Here is a 27,196-nt window from a genome sequence, read left to right as displayed (position 1 = left end):
TTTCTATGCATATCACAGAAGAAGGCCTACCGGGACTCGGCGGCGAAATTCTGCGAAACAATACAACGTCGGAAGCATGCACAAAATAAACAAGTGGACAGAGGCAATATTTCCCGCCTGCTCCCTTCAGATGTCACAACAGAGCTTTTCTTAATGTAAGATTTTGAAGAAAAAGAAACATAACAAGTCAATATACGAGCATTCGTTTAGTTTTTTAGAACAAATGATTTACGATGCAGCTTAGCTTTAACAACAAAAAAAAATATTATAAAAAACACACGTTCGCCCTCAAGGCGAAGCTTCATAGGAATAAGCTCACTCCTTCAAGGTTTTATTGTCATGCGCATAGTGCTGCCGTAACTGTGTAACAGTTTTGAGGCTGTGTTTTGGACATTTCTGGCTGCTCATTCAAGCCACCGTTATGTACCGGGTGTATATATTGGACAAATTACTTCCTCTGATTTTATTTTAGAAAAACAATTTCACGAGGTTCACTACGAGATCGTCCATCTTCGCACAGGCTCTGTATGGTAGAAAGCCACAATGTGTAATGGCATACCAACGCACTTTAAATAAAGCTTACGGCTTTTGTAAGCGGCAGTTTATTCCTAAGCTTTCTTTCTCTTCGAAAGCATATGTCTGTCATTGACCCGTTTTGCCATTGCCTGCTATCGTCCTTTAATAATTGATTCTCTCTTGTTTTTTATATTTGTTTTATTTATATATTTCAAGGACGCCGCATAATCGTGATGAACGAGAAGTGAGTCAATATAATAAAAATACCGTTGTATATTTTTACTGGGAAAGCCGCTTGGTTACTTTTTCTGTGACTGTCTCTGAGAAAAGTGATGTTGTAGGGAATGGCGTTTGGATTAGCGGTTGTTCCGAGATGGAACGATGTAGCGAATGCTTTAGTGCACCTACAGCCACCTAGATTGTTAAGTAGTACGCCCAAGCGGCGACTTTTCTATACGTCAGCGCCGTATAATACCACGGAGTCGAGTTGCAAGAGGGCGAGGGTTATTAAGCGCACACCCACAAAGCACGCTCAGCTGAGCCCGTCGTCCCTCTTCCTTCTTGACCCTCTACAGCCGAGTGTCGCGAATTCGCGACATACCGAAAAACGTCGAGCAAGCAAGGCATGAAATGCGTGCCGACTTTAATGACAGCTTTCAAGTACTCGCGCGGTACGTAGCTTTCAGCGTGAAAAATCTGTCGCCATCTCGTATAAGGCATTTTATGCTAGAACCAATTCTTTTGTATCTGATGGTGGAGTGCGCGTGCAACAGCTCTCACTTTGTTCTTTCTCACCTGAGTAACGTTCATCTTAAATATTTTTTATTTGAATTGTACACACCCGAGATATCAGCTGGCACATGACATGTTACGTACATCTGAAGTACGTTTCTTGTAGCAAGGAGAATCCGCGGCGTACATAAAAGTGTGGAATAAAGTTACATTTTAAATCATTTAATTGCGGAATCATTTAAGGGTTGTTATTTAAAGCTTGAAAATGAACACAAATTTTATTTTGTCATTTAATTGCGGAACCATTTGAAGGTTGCTATTTAAGGCTTGAAAAATAAACACCAATTTCATTTTGTTTGCCAGTTTCGTAATTCGGGCATTAAAGGGTTAAGAACATCACCGCATATTGGCGCACTTCAGACGAAACGACAGCATGATCAGGCTAATGGTTTTGATCATATTTTATTTTCCTAAGATGAACGTGACAGCGAGAAGCCGAGAAAATAGCAGTCCAGGATACGTCACACGCCCCCACTCGTGAGATAAGCAGTAGATAGAATATGGTTCGTCTGAAATGAATTGATACTGGGTTACGTCCTTAGAAAGCAATAGGTGACCGATAATATGGGCAATTGCAGGGAACTGTGGGATACGACGGCTTCCGGTTCGACGCACCACGCGGTTTAGCAGCGGCACGCGCGCATTTTTGTACCACTTTGTTGAAAAAAAAAAACACTTCTCCGTACGATGTCAGTGTTTTAGAAACTGTTTTTTTTTTTTTGCTAACCGTGACTGTGAAGATGACAAGATACGAAAGCCATGAATGGTAAGAAACTTTCTTATTGCACTTAAATGATTTGCAATGCTTTTATGCTGCTTAGGGATATATACTGTCAGTTTGGCTAGCAGATCAGTCGATACAGAAAACAGTTTTCATTGTGTGATACGTTATTTCAGATAAAAAAATCACTACGTTAAAGATCTCAGGGGATGGGGATGACTGTAGCAGTGTGCTAAGACTTCATTTTGGGATCACTGTTTCGGCCGACATGGTCGTTTGATCGGCATGAAGCGCGGCACTTGTTCAGTGCATTGAGATATCTTTTTTTACCTCGCCTTCTGCACGCTAAAAGATGCATTTCTTAGTGGAAGCCAGATGCTTATTTAAACGCTGACCTTGATCATGCTGCATGGCACGCTGGCACATAAACAATACCATCAGACATAGACCGTGCCGAAGAATCTATACCCTGCCTTTGTTTGATGCTTTTCTTCCTTTGAGTGCCGTCTTGGCGCAAAGTTTGACTAAGATAAACGCAAATGCACTCGTCCAGCGCTTCGCGTAAACTTACTTTTGAGCCTTTTTTGTCATATATGTGGGTGCAATGGCCGGTGCTCATATTTTATGGCAGGTATAGATTTCACCCGCGTGTTCCCACAATAGCTAGGCGCGTCTGTGCGACGATTTATTTCTCAATATAATATTCACAGCAAATTTATGCGTAAGCTTTTTTCTAGTGTGTAATACACGCGTATCTGTAATAATATTATGTTCGCCCACTCTGTATTCAGCGTTCCGTACTCAACGAGTATACCTGTCACTGTGGCCCTCTTCACAGCCGCGGCCCACCTCATTTTTAAGTGTGAATACGTTTTATAAGCGACCCCAAACCATCCACCGCCGTCGGCGGCGTCCGCAGTCTTCTCTCTATCTTTAAAAGAAAGAGGACTTGGCGGGCCGCAGCGCGACGCTCTACCGAATAAGCCACGGACGCGACGCTGATATCGGTGTCAGCAACGCGCCTTATACCCCCTCCCCCTTCGCTCGCTCCTCTGCTCTCCTCGCTCGCTGCAGCTGCGCGCGCACCCCTCTCTCTCGCGCGCCCGCCTTCTCTCTCAGTCTCCCGTCGAGAGCGGGTCGTGAGGGGGAGTAAAGTTAAAATCCGTTGGCATTCGCCAGTGAGTTAACGTAAACTCCCCCGTGTGATCAAATTGCGATTCCCAGGAACCATTACACCATAAAGGCACCATAGTGTGATTAATAAATATAATAGTGCGAATTATTAAATACCCCTCATAGCATCACCCCGTGTATTCGCACCTAACCATGCTCACCCTCGGGGAAATGCTTGGGAGTTTTTTTTTTATCTTCGTTTCATGGCAATAGATTCACGCGTTCGCCTCAAATCGGTTCTTTATTCTATGTTTGCCTTTCACGCTCAGGTTAGAGCAGCCAACGGCTGAAAAACCGACCATGGTTTATCAAGACGCAGGTAAACGGGCGACCGCGCGCGCGAATCCCGAATAATCTGAGGCTTGCGGCGAAATGGTTCGCCGTCATTATACTCTTCTCGAACCAAAAGCCGGTAGCAGACGGTGCATCCCACAATTCCTCGCTCTTTTACTGGTCACCTATTGCAGCCCAGCAGACGGCTGGCCCAGCTGAACGAGCTCTGTGCGAGTGCGCTTGCTTTCGCCCTATTTGCTACTCGGCTACGTCACGGGGCACTGACGCACTAGAAAGCCGCCACTCACGCCCGGTAGTCAAGGTATGGGCGGCTGTACGTCGACAAGCAAGCTGTAAATAGGTGGCATCGATAGTTCAGCTAATTCTTTCTTGCTTTTACACGAAAACACCACACACCTTATCTCTCCATACAAAGACAGAGTATCTATAGCCTATAAAATCAGCGATGACTCCTGATATTGCGATGCGACAACACTTAACACCTTGAATATGTGCCTAAAAACTATTTCCTTGGCTTTACGTGCCAAAATGACGATATGTTTGTGAGGCATGTGATAGTGGTGCACTGCGGATTAATTATGACCGCATGCGATTCTTTAACGTGCAGCTATATATAAGCGCACTGGTTTTATTCCTCGTGTGAGATAAGCATCTTCGTCTCACGAGCTTTCACCCTGTATGGTGGCGTTATTCCATTTCACTCGCTTTGAAATGCGGCCATGGTGACCCGACATCAAACCCACGACCTCGAGCATTGCAGCGCATCATTTCAGACTACTAACAAGGTAAGGAGGTTGCGTATGTCTCTTGTGGAGTGGATCGAATTTCGTGTGGATCCAAGACATACTGCAGTGGCGACGCCAAAAAGAAATAATATGCAGGATCTGAAGTATGTGAGAATTTGTTTAATGGCGCCATCAGTCACGTTTGAGAAAACAGCTTTTGTCTGATATGATATGTCGGGTGTAACGTCCCAAAGTCATCGTAGTATAAGAGACGCCGTAGTAGAGCTAGGGATCTGGAAATTTCGACCGTCTGGAGTACTTTAATGAGCACCCAAATCTGAGTACACGGGCCAACAGCATTTTCGCCTCCATCGAAAGCACAGTTTTTTTTTTTATTGAACATTTCTTCGTGCGGAGCACATGACCAAAATAACAATGTTTTATGTCAACCAACGTTTCCCTCTACGTGAACGTAGAGGCGAGCGTGCATCGCCTGATTACCCCTACTGAAACCTACGGATAACTGATGATGATGATGATATGTGGGGTTTAACGTCCCAAAACCACCATATGGTTATGAGAGACGCCGTAGTGTAGGACTCCGGAAATTTCGATCACCTGGGGTTTTTTAACGTGCACCCAAATCTGACCACACTGGCCTACAACATTTCCGCGTCCATCGGATATGCAGCCGCCGCAGCCGGGATTCGATCCCGCGACCTGCGCGTTAGCAGCCGAGTACCTTAGCCACTAGAACACCGCGATGTGGCTACGGATAACTGAGCCAAGAAAAGCACTGGTGACATCACTTGTAGTTTTTTTAACTGTGGTGTAAATGCTTCTCGCTTAAACTGGAAGGAATTAAAGTGGACGAATACTCGCCCTTTCCATCGGGTACCACGTATCCGATGTTCTGCCACGTGAACTATGTCGGAGGGTGCTCCCTCACACAACTTACAACTCGGAGCTAGTTGGTTCGGATCCCACCAACTGAAAAATCTCACCGACATTCATTTGTTACAGTCTAAATGAGAACCGTAACAATACAGTTAAGGCACCACAAGTTATCTTCCCAGTGATTCGCTTCGCTTAATCGTCTGTCGGTTGCATTACTTGAGTATGGTACAGAAAAATGACTCCTTCAACAAATCCCCTTCCTTCGTACCTGACTCCCGAGAGTTCGCAATAGTGTGACGCGTCAAGGTACACGACGATAAGGGTATGCATGGGACGAAACTGGAGTGGCAGCTATGTAATCACGGCGATAAGCTTACAATGATGGGTTAATGAATAATCTTCTGAGGGGGTTGAACATTCCAAAACCACCATATGATTACGAGCTGGGGTCATTTAACTTACGCCTAAATCTAAGCACACAGGCCCCACAGCATTTCCGCCTCCACCTAAAATGCGGCCGCTGTGGTCGGAATTCGATCCTGTGACGTAGCGAGTCAGCATTCGTGCACCAAAACGCTATTGCCCGCCTTGGCGGGCACGGATTAACGACGTCGCAGTTATCACTGACAGTAGCATGGCTTCAAAAAGGCAGACACTGGATGAGGTTGATACGGGGTACATGGTGATGGTTTGGTGGCAAGGAATGACCTGAAACGAATACAATGCCAACTAAGCCGACAAAATGATGCAACAATCGCTTTCTGAGGTCCCGTTTGGGCGCAGAATCGTTGTCGTTCAAGCGGCTTCATTAAATCAGTAACACGTCCAGTAGTTTCGAAACCCTGAACGCCAATGAAACCGGTGCCAAAACATTTGCGATCTTTAGACACCGTCAACTGATAAGATCTTTGCACTGCCCCACTTTTCACGACGTCAAATGATGGCGATATTTCGGTACGTGTAGATCTCCGCAGAAAACTTACTTTTTATGTAAAGCACCCATGCTTGTATTTTCACCTAATGTTTAAACTATAGTGCCTGACCTGCCATCAATAAACCTGTCGTAAGCGAAATTCTGGATTTTAACATGAAGATAGCAGGATGAATGGATGTACGTCATCTTCCTTTGTGCACGACTACGTCGAGAGTACACGTGTTCTCTCGAGTTCCAGAAGATTGCGACACTGCAGATTGTGAAAGGAGTGACAGCACAGATTGATAGTTTTAGCACACGCGCTTTTCTTTGCTGACGCTCTTTGTCTTGCCAGCGTTTTATCCGAGAGTGAGCTTATTTCGAAGTGACGTCAGCTCCCGTATGGTATAGTGGGAGCGTGGCATCTCGCGAAGCCAGCACCTACAAATTATGCTGCTCGAATAGCTACATAGAGGTTATTTTTTTTTAATAATAAATGTATTTTAGGATAGGTTTGTGCCTATACACAGCTCCGGCTACTCCTCTTCCCTTACGTAAAGATTTGCGTCCCGAACTTTTGAATAACAGTTTAGTTGTAGAATTCGTGCATGAAAATGATCTTTTGAAACGAATACTCTCACGTTATGAACAATGTACACACGTCAACAACAATGTTCACACTTTTACTTCGCTTGCCCAGCCGCGGTGGTCTAGTGGCTAAGATACTCGGCTGCTAACCCACAGGTCGCGGGTTCGAATCCCGGCTGCGGCGGCTGCATTTCTGATGGAGGCGGAAATGTTGTAGGCCCGTGTGCTCAGATTTGGGGGCACGTTAAAGAACCCCAGGTGGTCGAAATCTCCAGAGCCCTACGGCGTCTCTCATAATCATATGGTATTTTTGGGACGTTAAACCCCACATATCAATCAAAAATCACTTTTACTTTCTGGGCACCGTTGCCTGTTCTGTGAACTTTGGAAGTGAATCAAATGAAAACAGCTCGAAAATAGGCGTTCACAGTGCAGTTAAGCTTTACGTTTAATTACGTGTATTAGCTGGTCGTGTACAACACAGTTTAGTATAATCCTCTTACGACTGCACTTTCTTTGAAGGTTCTTACGACATTCTCAAATATTTGTATACCAGTAAAAGCGAGCATACAAGGCTGTAAAAGCCTGCAGAGCCGAACTTATGCTAGGCTCCAAGATCCGATGGCCTCCATACCTTTACTGACAGAATATGCTGGAGAGAAAAATGCAAGTAGTGATGCTAGTCGATGAGCTGCTGCTTTATTTTCACTTCAGGGAGCATTCCAGCTATCGACCTTTGTGCCCGAGCCGGGCGAGACGTGTGAGTAAGCGCACTTTCAGGGTATTGCGTACACGTATTTCCGAGGAAAGCTCTATCACAAACACCAGCAGTTGTATAGGTCTGAGAGTATCAAAAAAGATGTTTACTTTTTGTTTTTTTATTCTATTCATAAGCTAAGATTGCATTTACTTCACTTGTTTTCCATTGTCGTACCTACCCGTATATTGTGTAACCTTTTGGACTATTTTCTTTTCATATTAAGAATTATATCTCACTAGTAATGTTATAGATTTCCATTTATGTTTACTGTACACTGATTCTGTACTTGCTTCCATGATGTTCTACTTTGGTACGCCAACTGCTTTTCAAATCACCTTCCCTGTAATCAGCCTAGATAATACTGGTTAGAAGTCGCCCTGACACTTTTCATTATGAGACCTCCTTCTCTAATAATGATTTACTATGTCGCTTGTTATTTTTATGACGTCGAAACAAACTCCAAGAAAACACGCCAGGTCCCTTAACCTCCAAAGCATGTTTAACAGCCAGGAGGAGAAGCAACGTTCTTTTCCGCTGTGCCTTTCGCCGAGCCTCGCGAGTGCCGCTCGGCGACTCATTCACGATGTGCCACAGTGTTCAGTTCGCTGAACGGGTCACTTGTCTTTTTCGCTCCAGTAGACATAGTTCTTCTCAATGTAGTCCATCAGTTCCGGCATCTCACCAAAGTCTGAAATTGGTACAAGCGAAAATAATCATAAGTCCGTTTTCGAAGGAGGCAAAATAAGTTACCGGACAAGAAAGCTTTTCTAATAAAAAAGTACACTTATACTCAATTCATTATAGGATTTTTTTTGTTCAAGTATACGTGCATAATTTATCGCTATGAAAAGTGCGTTACCATTTTAATGAAGTTTGCGTAAGCACATAATTTATAAATGTTTTAATAAATGCTGAACTTTTGTACAGGATAAAATATGAAAATGTAGACGAACATTTTTTATTCATTTTTTTATTTACAGATACTGCAGGCCTTTCTCGGTCCCATGCAGGAGTTAAAACAAAGAAATAAATTGAGAGAAATTCGACATACAACTTGACTACATCAGTGTTGCTTGACGTAATTTTGAAACGTACAACACACATAAGGGAGGGCGTAAATATGCTTACACAATCTCGTGTAAGCATACGATACGGTATGCATACGGTAAAAGAACACAATGATAATGTCTTCCAATTTTTAAACGACACTTTAACCAAAGTTTACGTTACAAATACGCTGAAAAAACACCTCTAATGACACAGAGCTGACCGTCTCTTCAGGTAACATGTTCCAATAATAAATTGCTCAAGGAAGCAAAGAAAACTTATGCAAATTAATGTGGCTAATCAGTCGCCTAATAGTCTTACCGTGAATAGTTCTCTCTGATCGTTTGAAAGGCTCTTGGATGTAGTGTTTCCGCGACATATTGAAGTGACCGTAGTCATATTGTGGCTGTGGGTGTATAAGTGCGTGCCCTGTGCGTTTGCCACGTGTAGATCTACTAACAAGGTCCCAATTTATTGCTTTATAATATTTCGCCTCGTAATTTAAGGCTACCTGCCGTTACGGTGGATGACAGTGCTCGGCTGCTGAACTGATGGTTGTGGGTTCGATCCCAGCAGCGGCGGCTCGTGTGCTGTGTGATGACAGGGCTTGATAAACAACGCCAGATGGTCTAAACTTCCCGAAATCTTCACTGCGGCGTCCCTCAAAATTATATTGTATTTTTGAACGTAAAACCTCACTTTTTTAAATTTAAGGATAAGTTATTTCTTGCCGAAGTCGTAATCAGTATACACACGGAAAACTTCACCTTCACATTACCCACAACTTGTCCTAAAGCGTGAACAAGGGGGCTTGTTTAGTTCAGTGAGGACTCGCTTGCTGGATTCCGTGCTGACCGGTTGTGCCCTCGCGATCTCCGACGTCAGCGTAGCTCTGGCCGACTGGACTTGCCCTACGCCATCTCCTGACGCCGACAAGAGCTCTCGCAAGTGGTGCCCCGTCCTCGGACTCCTGTGACCGTGTTTCCATCTTTCCTATCTCTCCTATCCCCTCTGATGTCCTCCCTCGCTGTCCCAGCGCATTTCTAAATATATAAATATATTGTAGCATTGATATTTGGCACAGGCCGGAACGCCAGCTGAAGAAGAGAAGGAAGAGTGTTGTTGCTGCTCGCGCTCGCTCCGCTTGACAGCTGGTCGGTTCTACCGCTACGTTTTCCACAAAGTAAACGTCTCTTCTGCTCACCACTAAAGGTGTACTATCAAGTGGTGGAGAGTGCTGGGTACCTTTTTCCATCCTGGAACTCCGCAACCGAACTCTACCTTCGCCATCAACAATGTCCATCGACGCTGCACAGCAGACGGCTCCTACATCTCCACCTGTCCACTGTCCCGGCGTCCCGAGAGAGCGAGATCCAGACATCTTCAACGGCACCGATGAGCAGGACGTCGAGGACTGGCTCTCTTCGTTCGAACGAGTAAGCGTCAACAACAGGTGGGACGAAAACGACAAACTGGGCCGCGTCCACTTTTACCTCAGAGGAGTAGCAGAGCTCTGGCTCAACAACCACGAAGCCGAGCTTACCGACTGGGCCACTTTCAAGACCACCTTCGCGGACGTGTTTGGCCGACCGACAGTGCGCAAGCTCCGTGCAGAACAGCGCTTGCGGGATCGCGCCCAACTGTCGGGAGAGGGTTTCACGTCCTACATTGAGGACGTCGTAGGCCTCTGCCGTCGCTTTGATCCTGACATGTCGGAAACCGCCAAGGTAAAACACATTATGAAGGGCATCGAGGACGATGCCTTCCACATGCTGGTGGCTAAAGACCCGCAAACAGTTTCGGAAGTCATCCAACACTGCCAAAGTTTCGATGAGTTGCGAAAACAGCGCATTTCAACGCGACGGCCTACTTTCGACATGACCAGCACGCCAGCATTGACCGTTGGTGCAATATCTCCAGAACAGACTGTATTGACCCCGCAAATCCAGCAATTTATCCGAGAGGAAGTGGCACGCCAGTTGTCCCTTGCCCCCTTGCTTCCCAGCAATACGCATGGGCTGACCTCGTCACTGCGCCAAACCATCGAAGAGCAAGTCTGCGAGGCACTTCCCCCCACGTACCAGCCACCACCTGTGTCCGCTCCCCTGACTTACGCTGACGTCGCGCGAAGGCAGGTACATGCGCCGTCAAACGTCGTCGACCCTGCCCACCAAGCGAACGCCTTCTACGCAACACACGTACCGGCAGGCTCGCATGTTCCCATTTACCGCCGTCCTTCAACGCTTCCCAACAACCCTTGGCGTACATCGGATAACAGACCTATCTGTTATTACTGTCGTCAGCCTGGCCATGTTGAGCGGTTCTGTCGCCGGCGCGTCCCTCACTCAGGCATTATTGATGGCACCTACGGCTACGCCCCCACAGAACCACCACAGACGCTGCCGTTCCATGCAGCTTCGGACACTTCTCCGCCGAGCCGCCGCGCCTTCAACCCACGCCGATCGCCTTCCCCGCGCCGACGTTCGCCTTCACCAATGCTTCGGCGTGCACCACCTGCCCAAACGGAAAACTGACCATCGCAGTTCCGGAGGCAAGAACTGCGCCACCGTCGAACTCCACAAGGCCTCGTTCTCTACCGAATAATGAAATAACTGTCTTGATTGAAGGTATCCCCGTTCAAGCATTAATAGATACCGGAGCTGCCGTGTCTGTATTGAGTGAAGCATTGTGTCGCAAGTTAAGAAAAGTTACGATTCCGCTTTCTGGTCTCTCCCTTCGTACGGCAACAGCGCATCACGTGAACCCTTCTATGACGTGCACGGCTCGGTTAATCATCCAGGGCGTTCTGTACGTGGTTGAATTTATCGTGTTTCCGCACTGCTCACACGACGTCATATTAGGCTGGGACTTCCTTTCCACACATCATGCCGTTGTTGATTGTGCCCGGGCCGAACTAGAATTGTCATCGCTCTCCGACGACGATTATAATAAGCCTTCTATTTCTCGTGTTGTCGTCGCCGCGGAGACTGATATTCCACCTATGTCTTCTGTTATTGTGCCGATCTCGTGCGACCATGCCGCTTTTTCGCACGTCATGTTCACGCCGTCAGAAGACTTCACTTCTCGAAAAAACGTTCTTCTGCCTTTTGCTCTTCTGACGGTCGAAGCCACTTGCGCAAACATTTATGCCACGAATCTCCTTTCTGTACCAGTCACCCTATTCCGTGGCGAATGCATCGGCCGCCTTGAGGACATCGATTGTGTTTGCACCAGTCAACTGCCCTATCAAGCAAAAAGCCTTGAGATCGCCAGTGTTACTTCCGCTCTCACATCCGCCACCTCTTCCCTCGACGTCTTCCTTCCATCGATTGATCCTGACCTTCCTGTTGACCAACGAACTCAACTCTTGACACTTCTCGACCACTTCCGCTCATCGTTCGACTTCAAACAAACCAGTCTGGGCCGAACATCTGCAATTGTCCATCGTATTGACACTGGCACCCACGCACCATTGCGTCAGCGTCCATACCGGGTCTCCCACGCCGAACGCCAAGTTATAGACGATCAAGTGTCTGATATGCTCAATCGTGGCGTTATACAGCCGTCTAACAGTCCGTGGGCCTCCCCGGTGGTACTGGTCAAAAAGAAGGACGGGGGCATCCGATTCTGTGTGGATTACAGGCGCCTTAACAAGATCACGCGCAAAGATGTTTATCCGCTCCCCAGAATTGACGACGCTCTCGACTGTTTGCAAGGTGCAGAATTCTTTTCTTCGCTGGATCTTCGATCGGGATACTGGCAGGTACCCATGGATGAAGCTGACCGCGCCAAGACTGCGTTTGTAACTCCGGACGGCTTGTACGAGTTTAACGTGATGCCGTTCGGCCTTTGTAACGCCCCAGCCACCTTCGAGCGTCTGATGGACAACATACTTCGAGGCCTTAAATGGCAGACGTGTCTTTGCTATTTGGACGACGTCGTCGTTTTTTCAAAAGACTTCGATACCCATCTTCTGCGCCTCGCAAGTGTCCTGCATTGCCTTACACATGCTGGGCTCCAACTAAATTTGAAAAAGTGCCATTTTGCCGCCCGGAAGCTCACCATCTTAGGGCATGTTGTCAGCAAGGACGGCGTTCTACCTGATCCTGGAAAACTCCGTGCTGTCGCCCAGTTTCCGAAGCCATCGACACTTAAGGAACTCCGGAGCTTTATCGGCTTATGTTCATACTTTCGCCGATTTGTCCGTAATTTTGCATCTGTCATGGCCCCTTTAACACGGCTACTTTCTGACACCGAGGGCATTTCGGCGTGGTCTTCCAATTGCGATAAGGCATTCGCGAAACTACGTCAATTGCTGACATCTCCACCGATTCTCCGTCACTTTGATCCTGATGCCCCTACAGAAATACACACCGACGCAAGTGGAGTCGGACTTGGCGCTATTCTTGCTCAACGCAAGTCTGGATACGACGAGTACGTCGTTTCTTATGCCAGTCGCACTCTTACTAGGGCTGAACAGAATTATTCAGTCACAGAAAAAGAATGTCTAGCCATCGTCTGGGCAATCACAAAATTTCGACCCTACGTCTATGGCCGTCCATTTGACGTCGTGACTGATCACCACGCCCTCTGCTGGTTATCGTCACTAAAAGACCCATCTGGCCGTCTCGCTCGTTGGGCGTTACGCCTCCAAGACTATGATATCCGTGTCGTCTACAGGTCAGGCCGCAAACATTCAGATGCCGACGCTCTCTCCCGCTCTCCACTTCCCCATGAACACGGAAGTACTTCTGTATCCAGCCTCGATGCTGTGGCACTTTCGTACGCGGACATGCCCTATGAACAGCGCCAAGACGCTTGGATAGCCTCTATGATAGAGTTACTGTCTCAGCCGTCCCAAGTTACGCCCAATCGTTCACTGCAGCGCACAGCTCGACACTTTACCATCCGCGATGGACTCCTGTACCGTCGCAACTACCTTTCTGACGGCCGCAAGTGGTTGCTTGTGATTCCTCGCCACCTACGTGCCGACATTTGCGACTCTTTTCACGCGGATCCTCAATGCGGCCACGCCGGTGTGATAAAAACGTATGCACGTCTCCGGCTGCGGTACTATTGGCGCGGAATGTACCGCTTTGTCCGACAGTACGTGCGTTCGTGCTCCAAATGTCAACGCCGAAAAAGCCCACCACACATAGCCAATGGACAACTGCAGCCGTTGCCTTGCCCCTCCCGCCCTTTCGACCGCATCGGAATTGACTTGTACGGTCCCCTTCCCTATACGCCTAACGGGAACCGCTGGGTGATTGTCGCCATTGATCACTTGACACGCTATGCTGAAACTGCTGCGCTGCCAGAGGCCACATCACGTGAAGTTGGCTTATTTATCCTTCACAATCTCATTCTACGCCATGGCGCGCCTCGTGAGCTACTCAGTGACCGCGGCCGTACGTTCCTCTCCGAAGCGGTACAAGCCCTTCTTCGCGAATGCAACGTTGTGCATCGGACAACCAGCGCATACCATCCGCAAACGAATGGAATGACCGAACGGTTTAACCGCTCACTGGGCGACATGCTATCCATGTACGTGTCCGCTGATCACACCAACTGGGACCGCATACTGCCCTTTGTAACTTACGCTTACAACAGCGCCACTCAGTCTACGACAGGATTCTCTCCGTTCTTCCTCCTTTACGGGCGCGAACCTTCCTCATTCATGGACACCATTCTCTTGTATCATCCAGACGCTTCGGAATCCACAACTCTATCTGAAGTCGCCACCTATGCAGAAGAATGCAGGCAACTCGCGCGTTCCTTAACCGCCCAAGATCAAGCGTACCAGAAGACCCGTCACGACGAAAACCTGTCTTCGCAGTCATACTCGCCTGGCGCCTTGGTATGGCTTCGGGTTCCCTCATCTGTTCCTGGTCTTTCCACCAAGCTACTGCCGAAGTACGAAGGCCCCTACCGAGTCCTACGTCAGGCCTCACCGGTTAACTATATTGTTGAGCCGGTTCAACCATCAACAGACCGACGGCATCGAGGCCGCGAGACTGTTCACGTAGATCGATTGAAGCCGCACTACGACCCACCCGTCGTACCCGTTCCATAGGTCGCCAGGATGGCTCCTTTTCTGAGGGGGGAGTGATTTGTAGCATTGATATTTGGCACAGGCCGGAACGCCAGCTGAAGAAGAGAAGGAAGAGTGTTGTTGCTGCTCGCGCTCGCTCCGCTTGACAGCTGGTCGGTTCTACCGCTACGTTTTCCACAAAGTAAACGTCTCTTCTGCTCACCACTAAAGGTGTACTATCAATATGTACTAAAATAGAGGTGTTGTACGAGGTGTTGTGCGGGAGCCGGGGTTCTCATCAACCTGGAACTTCGCAATCGGACGCTACCCCGCACCTCCACCACTTAAAATAGAGGTGTTGTACGTCGAAAAAGGTTCAGACGCAGCTTGGCAAAATGTGCTTTATCAGGCAGGTCTGGCTAATGGCGAGCGGCGTGCGCGAGCTACTACAACAGCCACCGATCATCATCGTCTTCTTCATTGCCAGCAGAGCGTCCGTTATTCAGATTCATTAATTCATTACAATTCCTTTAATCTTATCATTTTAATCCCTCCTCACCCCATCCCTTGTGAGCTACTGTTGAGTTTAAATGAGAATCATACTCAACGGACAATGAGACTGACAATGACATAGCTGCTTCGTCAAGACGCTATGATAGCGGCTTTTTGCTCCTGTCCTAGCATTTGTTGTAAATGAATGCTGAAATAAAGAACCAGAATCAGAATCGACTGTTGAGGTGTCGCACCCTGATGCAGACTGTTACGGTGCTCACTTTTCTCTTCTTTTCCCTCATATAACCACTTCTATTTAGTTCAGTGAGGATATTCGGGATGCACGAGACGGGGTTCAATACCTATTAGCAAGGTCACCGAGATTTATGTCATGTGCCAACGTCCAATTCGACATGGAGCATCATGAACCCGTCGGAACACTTATGAGTTCACTTTACTTGTTTCTGGCGGCAAGCTGCGGAAAGGAGACAAAGGAAAGAAACCGAACGCGAAGTGTTTTAGTGCATATATCTCTTTTTCCCGGAATGAATTTAGTGCCAGAAACAATCGTTTACTAGGAGCCTGAGCGACAGCTCGGCCAACAATGAGTTATCCTGGCACTTATACAGGAGAAGTGGTGCAACAGGGCTACACCATGCAGTTTTCAACCGGGCAGCTCACCTGACCAGGCCCGGAACATCTCACGCACGAAGTAGTTTACAAAGCCGATCTGCGAACTGGCAATTTTGCAGGTGAGCCGGTCGAAGGCGGGCATCACGACGGGCAAGCCTCGCCGCTTTTCCTCATCTGTCTGCGCATGCGCAAGAACAGCATGCTTCACGTGAGTTTGTCTATCACACATACATCATCATCATCATCATCATCATCATCATCATCAGCAGCAGCAGCAGCAGCCTGACTACGTCTACTGCAGGACAAAGGCCTCTCCCGTGCTCCACCAATTAACTCGGTCCTGTGCTTGCTGCTGCCAATTTATACCCGCAAACTTCTTAATCTCATCTGCCCACCTAACCTTCTGTCTCCCCCTAACCCTCTTGCTTTCTGTGGGAATCCAGTTAGTTACTCTTAATGACCAGCGATTGTCCTGTCTATGCACTGCATGCCCGGCCCATGTCCATTTCCTGTTTCTTTAATTTCAACTATTATATCCTTTATCCCCGTTTGTTCCCTGATCCACCCTGCTCTTTGCATGTGGGAGGTAGTGGCCAGATACTGCACCAGGGTGGCCAATCCTTCTCTGGTGCACACATATATGCAATCGTTAATTTGGTTTCTAACTGCACGACTCGGGCATAATAGTCCCGTGGATATTTGGATGTTATCAAGATCGCTCGTACATACCTGGGCACAGTATTCTTCGGCTATTCGTTGCGCCCACTGGATACACAGGTGGATGGGCCGAGCCGGGTTGGACACGTCCGCACACTTGATGAGCATTCGTTTGATGAGGATGATGTTCTCGGAAGAGCGCAGCATGTTATCATCTTCTTCCTCCTGAGTGCATAGTAAATCGAGGCAGGTAAGGAGCTCATGAGAAACACACTGGTAGAGAGAGAGAGAAAGAGAGAGACTCTTTATTAGGAAAAACGTTTATTTTTCCCGGTGTCTATATATCACTGGCATGCTACTCTGTATGGGGATAGGGAAGGCGACAGAAAGATTTCAACAGAGAAAGAGAAGAACGATATGAAAAAGAAGTTGTGATCTAGCGAACCTGATAAAACTATTTACATTAGGGTATCAGGTAAATCAAGGCTTGGCTGTGCGAGATGTCGAATTATTAGAGCCTTCCGGCAGGGCCAATATCGGATAAGTAATTGATGACAGTATGACACGACGATGTTTAGAAGGTCCAAGCACAGGGCCTAATATGTTGCACAACGTTCATTGTTCGTTGCAGACCATGTCCATTTATTGTTCGAACAGCTGCCGAGCCGGGGTTACCTGCACGTCCAGTGCCCCTTCTCCTTGCACTGGCTTCTGGAAGACGTTGATGAACTTTGAGAGGTGCTCGAAGTGCTTGGTCATCTCAGTGGCCAGTACCATGTCGATGATGGACGCTCGCACCGCGCGGTATGTGTCCCGGTCCAGCTTCAGGAATATGTTCGCCTTCTCGTCCGACAGTGTCTGCTTGAACGCGAACGCTGCGTGGTGACTCTCGAGTACAGAGCTGCGGGCAAACAGTTTCATAAAGACGCATTTTTATTATTGGAAAATTATTTGTAGAGCTATTAAACAGAGGGAAACGAACACGAGCACAGTGGGTCTACAAGCTGTGAGAGGGGCAATAAAAACTAAGGCCGCAGCTTCGTGGCGTCAAGCCTGGAGTAAGTGCAGGGCTGGGCATTTTTCTTTGAGTCTCTTCGGTTTTTTTTTCTTGCATCCCCTTTCTTTCTCCCATTTTCAGTTTTTTCTATTTCAATTTTTCTTCATACTTTTTTTCATTTTCTTTCTTTTTTATGCTCACTCGCTTCCTCAATTTTCTGGCTATTTTTATAGGTGGTTTCGGCCACGTTACACCAAGCGGTCATGGCATACGACAACACGAGCCTCTAAAATACTCCTCCACACTTCAAAAATGTCCTTGTTTTTAAAGGGCTTACAAACAAGGAACTACTGTGCATCGTAGTGCCCATGCATTACATAAGGAACTTCGAATAGGTGTTAGTGCACAATCACACGCAGTCCACAGGTTCGTTAAGCTAGCGTGCGATTTCATTGCGACTATGGATCAATACCACCTCGTCTGCTGTTTCATATTACCAAATTTATTACCTTCAACGTTACTCACGAATTCATATGTGGCGAAATTTAAATGATTTTTAAGCTGAGCAAACGTAAACGGCTACCTGCAGCCATTTTCTATTGTAGTACTTGCGTGTGCATACACAATGAAAGTCCCTACGCCTTCTTTTCTGAAACTATAAATTTAATGTAGTATATAGGGTACTACAGCAAAAATTATTTTCTCCAATCTAGACAACTATTGCCATCTTTGTAACACACGATAAAACTTTTTTTTTCCTTTTCTATAAACAGGAACTGTTTATGTACATAACAAGCGTGGTGGAAACGAGGACAAGAAATAAAACTAGGTCGCACTGTTGTTTCGCTCAGCCTTATGGGCCGAGAGATAGGCTGATGGTGATTGATATGTGGGGTTTAACGTCCCAAAACCATCATATGATTATGAGAGACGTCGTAGTGAAGGGCTCCGGAAACTTCGACCCCCTGGGGTTCTTTAACGTGCGCCCGAATCTGAGCACACGGGCCTACAACATTTCCGCCTCCATCGGAAATGCAGCAGCGGCAGCCGGGATTCGAACCCGCGCCCTGCGGGTCAGCAGCCGAGTACTTTAGCCACTAAACCACCGCGGCGGGGCAGAGGCTGATGGTGACGTTTCCGCATAGGCAAGTAAGGAACTTTCATTTGCTGCTGCGGTATTGGTGGGCTCCGTTATCACGTGGCGTTGCAACACACATGCGAACGAATTCTCAATGATGGTGAAAAAAAAAAACGATGTTCACTGATGCTAGCAGCATCATTCCAAAGCACAAGTACCAAACACATCCTCATACGGAGTAGCTGCCCCTTCTGCTCATGTTAATTCACTGTCGGCAAAAAAAAATGTTAACTGTGCTCAGATACCACCGCTTTCTTTATATCGAGTAGCATGACCTCACAGTAGCTCGAGTAATTAGAATAAAGTACGTATGCGCACCGGTCATTGTAGAGTATTGCCAGTTCATTGTCGGAGTTGGTAAGGAACTGGCTCGACCTTCCGGGGTGGTCGATATCGTGAACCACCGCTGATATGAGGCAGATAGCCTCGTCCAGTGGGTCGAAGATGTCCTGCACATAGCAAGAGCGCACGTTTCATTCGCTTGTAGTCGGCTTTCAAGAGTGCAGTGATAAAACTAGTACGTTTCTCACTTCGAATCACTTTACCTGAAATGGTTTTTCTGGTGAACAAACGAGCACATTCCTGCGTTTCGCGTGGTTCAAGTTCGAGGGGAAGTATCACAACGTGATATCAATGTACACGTTGCGACGGGATTGCGTGTATAAATCTTATTTTTTTTAATAGATGCATAATTTTGTCAGGACTGCTCGCAGTACATACAGGTAAAACGCGTCTACAGTATACGTCCACGTAGTTAGCATTCACATTCGAGGCAAGTATTTTGTGCAGTTCTCTAAGACGTGGTTTCTCAAAGTGGGTTCCGCGGAACTTCACGCAGGCCCCTGCTCGGAGTTCCACGAGCCGCTGATAACTTTTACTTGGTTCCGCACTCGCTAAGTCACTAAGATGGCGAGCCCGAGGTGCTATCGACCTAAGGAATATATTACTCACTCCCGAGCGTCCATAAGTCCACCTCTGTGTATAACAAAAACGCGCGAGCTGCGCAATAAATCCCGCCAGCAGCTTGTAGCTAGCGAGACTCCGATAACGGACCGCGCGGTTTAGTGATCGCACTTTGAATCTTGAATGTCTTATACAAAAGTTTATTCCAGTAACGTTGGTCTCATGCCCATTTTTTCCCCCTTTGCATATAGGTACCGAAGGTAAGGCAGTAAACATTTGCTGGTGAGTAAGCATTCTCAACACTATATGAAAAATCAGGAATCAGCTAAATCCAGCAGCCGACATGCAGCTGGCCGTGAGTGTTACTGAGTCTCCCGTCAATTTGTTTGAGGTAGGAAATTGGGTTCAGTTGCGCGTCTGTCAATAAATTTTATATAACATTTATTTTGAACTTATTGCACGTGAGTGTAACGTGCACCTAATAAAAAGGTTATTGCATGAAAGTGGAGGGGGGGGGGGGGGGAGAAATTGACGCCGACTGTTAATTATCGCGTTTTGAGGCGTCTTAGGCCTGTTTCACATGCGAGCGAACGAGCGACGGCGGTCGCGGCGAAGAGCGGCGGGAGGACGCGTGGACGCGCGTTCGTTTCACATGCGCCGCTGCTACCGCTGCTGTTAGACCCGCCGCTCTAGCGGGCAGTGTTGTCCGCGGAAGGCGCTGCTCCACGGCTGTTTTCAGTAGTATCTGAAAGCCGTGCTCTCCTCCAAGTGTCCTTCATTTGGCGCCCTTGTGCTATGAGGTTCATCAATAGCCGCTCGACTTTTACGCGTCTGTACACTGATTGAACTAGTTTTAACATGTATCTTACAACAAATAAGCAACGTTTGCAGTTGCTTCTGTTTTGTCCTGGCTTTTTCACGTATGATTCTTGCTGCGCGCTCATATAACTGATATAACTGACCATGGAGAAGCAAAAAAAAAGAGTTAGCTTGTATGGTTTTATTATACAACTCAGCTGCGAGCGCGTTTTGCGCAGCACTTCCCCTGTTTCTCCGATTCATTGCTTTTGCTTTCAGTGATTTAACATTGGGACACTGAACGAGGTTTCAGTCAGCCCAGTATACACAACTCGCAAAGCTTATACCTAAATTTTTGTACCTGTTCGCTCGAGTCAAAATAACAGTTTTTATAAAAACTCTAAGTAGTAAGCTTCGGCAGTGTTTGTGGTCACCCTTTGGCTCATGCGAACACATCCTTCATTGGGGTTTTCTGAATGGTCTACATCTCTTCTGGCGCTCAAATTCGTATGCTTCCACCCTAAAGAATAAGCCTCTTAGATTTTTCAATAATTCAGTAAAGCACTCCAGGATGAAGAGTTTCATCAACGGCAGGTAGCATAATATACGTGATACGGTCATTGTCCCGGTTCTTTGGCTGCTGTATATACACTTGTGCGCGGAGCAGGTAAGGGACTACGCAGCAATTCTTGCTTTAGCTTGCATTTGCGTCCATAAATGCTGCGGTGGTGAACAGGAAAGCCGAAGTATCACATCATTTCACACAACACACCTCTGCCGTCAGCACATAGTGACATTCAATTGGTAGCATTCGACCGTGTAATTTAGATGCATGTTTCTAGGCATGTGTTGCTGCCCTGGTGCCTGAAATCAACAGCTGTTCTTCGTTATCTACGCAGTGTATGTTGTGCTCGCGACCGAACATCTATATTCGCCTAGCCAGCCGCCCATTCCTGCACTGAATGTCACTGAGAGCAGCTGGCCAGTGTGGCAGGACCTGTCGACAGCCTGCAAACTTGAGCGCTCTGCGGTGCAATTGCTCATTGCGAGAAAAGCGTCGCAGAGGACGTGGACAAGTCAGCCAGGGTTTTAGTGAGAAATCGAGGTGTTGTTGAATGGGAGAACAAAAATAAAGGCCCCTGATGAGTGACTTTTTTTTCCCCGAACCATGACAGGAAGCTTCGCGCCCCTTCTTTGTTGAGTCACATCGCGAAATTCCTTTTCAGTGACCTGTGTGGAATGCTACTTCTCAAGTGCACTACCGTAGAAGCCGTCCTTGCTCTCTCGTTCGTGTGAAGCCTTTTATCTATGCACCGTGACACCAAATGTCATCATTTGTTAATCCCGCAACAATTGCTGTGACATAGAAGTACGGGGTGCCATGCGGCTACGTGGGAATAACTTTCGATGAAAACGCAAAAACAGAAAAAAGAAAGTAGTAATAATGTTATTGAAATAAAAAAAGGCACCGCACGCGATTGTCGCTACGGCGAAAGCATCGTCGAGAGCAACGAAAGGAACACAGCTGCACTTCGACTTCACCAGTGAACATGGCCAGTTCAAGCCGCGACGTTTACTTTATGGAAGTATGCGACTTCGGCAATTTCTTCCCAAAGAATGCTCTTCCTATGGTTCTTGCGGAAATCCTCCGTCTTGACGTCCCAAAGAAGAGATCGTTTCACAACTTCTATCAGCGACATGTTGAAAGTAGTGCGAAACATTTGTGAGCCGGGGAGAGGATGGATGTCGTCTGCTACTCAGTCGTAGCGAGTTGTTCTGTGGAACCAGTTCCTCGCAGCGCGCGTGTCAACTTCTCGACTCCAGCCCCGTCATCACGTGTCAAACGACGTCACTGGTCGCTCTGCCGCTTGTGCCGCTAGCGAATTTTTCCAACTCTGGCGAATTTCACAAGGGCGTCTAGTCGCCGCGGTAAAAACCTGTTTTGGCCTCGCGCGGTGGCTGCCGCTCCGCTCTAGGAGCAAAATCGCTCGCATGTGAAACAGGCTTTACACTCCTCGAGCGTGCAGCGGAGGCGAACGAGCGCATCAAGTCACGTCACACGTGAGCCATGAGCGCCATCTGGCGTTTTTGTTTTGTTTTTTAGAAAAAGTAGCCCGTGGCCCTCAGACGGGTGTGCACGCCCGTCTCAGAGGTGATAAGGTGTAGAACGCAAGGCGACGGGTAGGTGCCACCACCGTGTCGTCTTAGCGAAGCGTTGGAAATACTCGCTTCTTCGTGCAAGCGTTGCATGGTCAGCGCAGCTTGATAAGCACTACGATCCTTATAATTACTTATGTATGCCTTTTCTAGGAAAAGCTGAACATGCAGAATATATACGTGTTGTTATGGTGCCTCAGATATGCGCAACAATTGTTTTTATATGATAATCGCAAATGTATGAACGCTGATCTTTGAGCAACATTGGTGGGCGCTACGGATGGGGTCGGCCGTTCGGGGTATCGCCTGGTGCTGTTTCGAGTAACCGGTTCGTGGTAATTGTGGACAAACAGACAAATGTACAGACAGACAAATCAAAGTTTTTGCGTCGAAGGTCCCTTAAGAAAGTAAAAACGAGCGCGTTGTTTTCTCCTGACGTTTCTCGCCTTTCTGCAAGGCACTTCATCACGCTTAAACAGTAATTTCCGAGGCGTCTGTAGAGTACATATACTCTCAATCGGAAAGCGAAATATCAGGTGTGAATTGTCTCCTACGATGCTTTGCCGCCCACCTGTTCTTTATTTTTTGGCATGACTGCCTTCTGCAGCCAGCTGATTTCAATTCACCTTGTGCGTTTCCGACCGTGCAAGTGGCGATAGGGTGTGGCGGACAAGCGCGAAGTCTTGATAGGCCCCACGATTACTGCTGCCATTGTACACGTGCTTCCAGGAGATAGTAGGAAGGATAGCGAAGGCGAGGGGGGAACCACTCCCTCGGCGTAGAAATAACAAAACAACTGTGACAACACCGTAAGATGACGCACCTTTTTCCTCAGTTTAAGCAGAAAGTAGGCGGTGGCCTGCATCACGTCGCCAGCGTGCGTCGAGTTGTGGTACGGATTGTCCAGGTAGTGACTCTCCACCAGTTGCAGCCAGTTGCGTATGGTGGCATCGTCCGTCTCCAAACTCAAGCGCACGTTCAACTTTGAGAACACCGACATACCCAGCCAGATGAGCGGTCTGCAAGAGACGCCGCTGCATTTCTGCTCACCGAAAGTCGTGATTCCAATCCCAAAAGCTAATTGAAGTCGGCCCGCTTCCAGCGCGTTTGGGGAAACAAAAAAGCGACGTCACAGGATTCACGCTAGTGTTTCACTATGAGTAATTTGTGAATCCACAGTTAACACTACGTCAGAGATATATTCAATAATTCGACATGTGATACGCCATTTTGTCAAAGACACAGCACGCAGCGGCTTCGTTAAAATAGTCAGATTCCTTGATCTACGTTTACATCATATCGACCTAATTTTCGATGAGTAAGCTTCACAAAGAATTCTGTATTATTTTATATGAACTCATCTGGGACTACCTAAATTGTAATCAAATAAATCATAATTTCACGATCGCCTTCGGGCTTGTCTCTTCCTGCGTGGTTAGATCGGTGGTGGCCAGTTCGGTTCTTATTCTCTTTGTTGGTGAACCACATCCTGTGATAGTGATTCATAAACTTCACTAAAAGAAACCTGAACTCTTGCTACCAGACGCGCTTTGTCACCAGTAGAAGAACTGTGTCACTCATCCAATAAAGTACGCGTTGTGCTTTATCTGATCGTACGCACCGCCGTGCAGTGAGAGCTTCCAACTCGATAATATCGAACTCCCACTTGACGTCGTTCTCCAACAACTCGGCGATCTTGCACGGCGCCGAAGACAGGCACGGAACCGCGCCATTGGACGGTGTGCTGGCGCTGCTCACTGCGTGTACATTTCAAACCCATATCAATAAACTTTACATGGATCGATCGTTTTACGCGGGCTGCGGCAGATGCAGTCGCGGCACCAACCTCTCCTCTGCGTCACCTCGTGGGACAACCGCCGCACGCCCATGGGTCTCTGTGGCGATCCGATCTGGAAGCGAAACGCGAAAATGTCTTTCGTAAGTGCGTTATCTCATTGGTCATCAGGATTCACTAATGATATATGTCCCGCACCATGACTGGCTGAACTATTTAACGAAAAATTTTAGGGCAAGATGTTTTTTTTTTATTTTTTAGAATAAAGGCCCAGGTGTTCCTACGTCAAAACTATAGGTGTTTCTGCTGTAATTGTTCTTCTCTGCGAACTGTTGTCACCGAAAATTCCAAAATATAAGTTACTAACGCAGGCCTGTCGAAGGACCCTCGTTTCGTCATACGACCTCCTCCTTTCTTCCATGAGCGTTCTTAGCCTGAGTGCATGTGCTTTGGCATAGCTACATATAAAATAGTCGACAACGCTCTTTCTTTCTTTCTTACTGAATAGCAGGCACAGTAGTCATATTGAAAGCGTTAAATAAAGTTCATTCGTATTGATAGCCGTATTTTGTACTCTAAGAAGATGCAACACACAGCGGCCCGATAAGCAATGGTCGATGTTAGACAGCACACAGCTTATCGACCCTGATGTGCAAGTGTGTAGTCCTTATTATTTGCAAATGACCTATAGACACTAATGTAAAGCAGCGAATCGCTTTAGATTCTGATAAGTCTAGTGCTCTTAATTTTACTATCATAGGTCTATTAATAAACGAAAAAATCAAGCTGGAACTTCATTTCTGAATTTCATGCCGAAATCTCCTGCCGTGATATGATCCCTTTCAAGATATATATATATATATATATATATATATATATATATATATATATATATATATATATATATATATATATATATATATATCTGCGTTTAGTATTTGCGCCTCATTCTCTGAAGCTGGGCTTGTTAAATATATATGGCCCCGTCAAAGGTTAATGTACTTCATTTCTACTGGTTAGGACATCAAGGCGCTTGGCGCAGTAACTTCAAGGAAGCGTCGCCACCATGATTGTCTTCTTGTGCCTTTTGTCGCTTGTAAAGCGTCTCCTCGCAGCCACCGCGGATGTTTTCGAATGGCGGAAGTTTGATTTACTAACACGAGTATTTTTATTTTTTTTTTTTTACATGGGAAAGCATGTTATGCTCGGGGCATCCTGTGTTCTGCGGCATTCGCACTTATACTGCGCATGCGATAACTCTCTCCCGCTCCTCGCGTGAGCGCTGCCTTCACTTCGTTTCTCCTCTCCCAATTCTCTCTCTCCACCGCAAATGTGCGCCCGTAAATAAAGCGGCGCGCGCTCGCTCGCATTGCACCCCTTCGCAACGGCGCTATGGACGCGCGCGAAGCTGAACGCTAACGGCAACGCCGGCAAGCGAATCTCGAGGCTGCAGAAGCTCGTGTTCGCTGTGCTTCCGTCATTCTCTATGCATCTTTTCACAGGAAGGAAAAAAAACACCGCCATAATGGGCTGTGCGCGGGAGTACAAAGGCTAAGGGCGCAGCGTTGCCAGTGCATTTTCGAGGGGACGCGCCAATTTGCACAGCCCAAGGAGGGCTATGGCGGCGCCCAGGGACGCGTTTATGAAAAGGTGAATATATGCAACGGTGTGCGCAACGCCATGAACTACGTCAACATTCGCGCTAGTTACAGCGCCACCGCCGCGTGGTAGAGGGATGCTCGGGAAGCCGAACGTGAACGGCAGCGTCGGCAAGCAGTAATTCAAACGGCTCGACAACCACCACCTCATAAGTTACGTAAGAAAATCGGGAACTCGGTGCGCACCACCCGCGATGCTTTCGCATCTCACCATGGTTATCCAGGAGATTATGTGTAAATTTTTAGCGTTCATTTAACCATGCACCGTCCTGACCAAACGAACACGACCCGCCATGTTTATATACGGGTTAAAGTGCTAGACTGCTGGCTGACCCGCAGCATGGAATCCCGTTCATGGCTGCCGCATTCTCGAATGAGGGAAATGCTCGAGACCTGTGTGCTTAAATGAAGGTGCACGTTAAAAAAAAAAGAACAGCTGCTTGAAGCTTCTAGAGTCCTCAACTACGGCGTCTCTAATATTCACGGTTCTGGGCCGTTGAAGGCCTACTCCGGCTATTTTTCAACCAAGTCAGGATAATAATGGTGTTTATATGTTCCTGAGGCACTTCAGCTCGACAGCTGAAATGCTCAGTGACCAATTCGAAAATGATTTTTAATTGGCAAAAAGGTGCAATATCGAAACCCAACTGAGCACGCTGTCTACGCATGATGTAGTATTTGGTAAGAACCGGAAGTCGTGTGCTTGTCCCGCCGACAACACTGTGGAGGAATGAGGCTTTTCTGTGCTAAACACCGCCGCCGTCGCCTCGTGGCCAGCGCAGTAAGTGCTGTAGCGGCCAAAGTTAGCGATGCCATCGGCTGCATCACTTCCGCTCACATGCCAAACATGACGTCACACATACAGTGTTGCCGATAATTCGCGCAAGCCAGGTGAGCGTTTCGAGGCAATCTTTTATAATGCATTTGCAAACAATCAGCGCATCTGTCAAGCATTTGATTTGGCATAAATGACGGGAATGCGCAAAGGAACGTACCCAGAGAATTTCATTTAGATCCATTGACCTCGAAAAATCGCCAGAGTTTGCCTTTAAACCCAACACGGAACTAACACGACCTAGGCAAAAAGAATATTAACTGACGTTCGTGACTGTTGTGGGCACGTCGGAGGCTGGTTGGTCCTCGGTCTTCGTCTGGATGGCGCCAAGGTTTGGGTTGTACAGCTCGCTGGTGCGGAGGATGTCGATGACGCGATCCAGTTGCTGCACCACGGCTGGTGCTGTGGAGCTCTCTTTAACCTTCAACAGCATGTTAAGAACCTGGGTGCGGCAAAAAGAAAACGCTTTTTTAAGGATTCTCTTTTTCTTCACCCCCATCCGCAGCTCTATAATTCTAAACTGGCGTCGCTATATTGTAAAACCATTCCAATCGCTGTCAACTTTAAAGGGGTCCTGAAACTCTGTTTTGAGTAACCATGAAATAATTCACTGGAAAAGCGTATTATCTCACAAATTGATTGCCGCAAAAATCTGAAAAATCCGTCCAGCACGAGC

At 47.2% G+C, this 27,196-nt stretch overlaps 1 protein-coding gene across 1 annotated transcript in view; it reads right to left on the bottom strand.

Moving 5' to 3' along the window:
- Positions 1–7,926: 7,926 nt before the first annotated feature.
- LOC119164498 (high affinity cAMP-specific and IBMX-insensitive 3',5'-cyclic phosphodiesterase 8B) overlaps positions 7,927–27,196 on the bottom strand; it is a 53,300-nt gene continuing 34,030 nt past the window's right edge. The window contains exons 11-19 of the mRNA XM_075868450.1: positions 26,786–26,962; positions 24,079–24,142; positions 23,854–23,989; positions 23,056–23,251; positions 18,693–18,823; positions 16,915–17,140; positions 16,312–16,464; positions 15,631–15,760; positions 7,927–8,067 (exon numbers count right to left, since the gene is read on the bottom strand). Of these exons, the coding sequence (XP_075724565.1) occupies positions 7,994–8,067; positions 15,631–15,760; positions 16,312–16,464; positions 16,915–17,140; positions 18,693–18,823; positions 23,056–23,251; positions 23,854–23,989; positions 24,079–24,142; positions 26,786–26,962 (1,287 nt within the window). The 3' untranslated portion in view covers positions 7,927–7,993. The remainder of the gene's footprint in view (positions 8,068–15,630; positions 15,761–16,311; positions 16,465–16,914; positions 17,141–18,692; positions 18,824–23,055; positions 23,252–23,853; positions 23,990–24,078; positions 24,143–26,785; positions 26,963–27,196) is intronic.

Source organism: Rhipicephalus microplus, chromosome 1 (assembly GCF_043290135.1).
Source record: "Rhipicephalus microplus isolate Deutch F79 chromosome 1, USDA_Rmic, whole genome shotgun sequence".
NCBI lineage: Eukaryota > Metazoa > Arthropoda > Arachnida > Ixodida > Ixodidae > Rhipicephalus > Rhipicephalus microplus.
The sequence above is the reverse complement of the archived record's forward strand: the minus strand, read 5'-3'. Positions and strand labels throughout refer to the sequence as shown.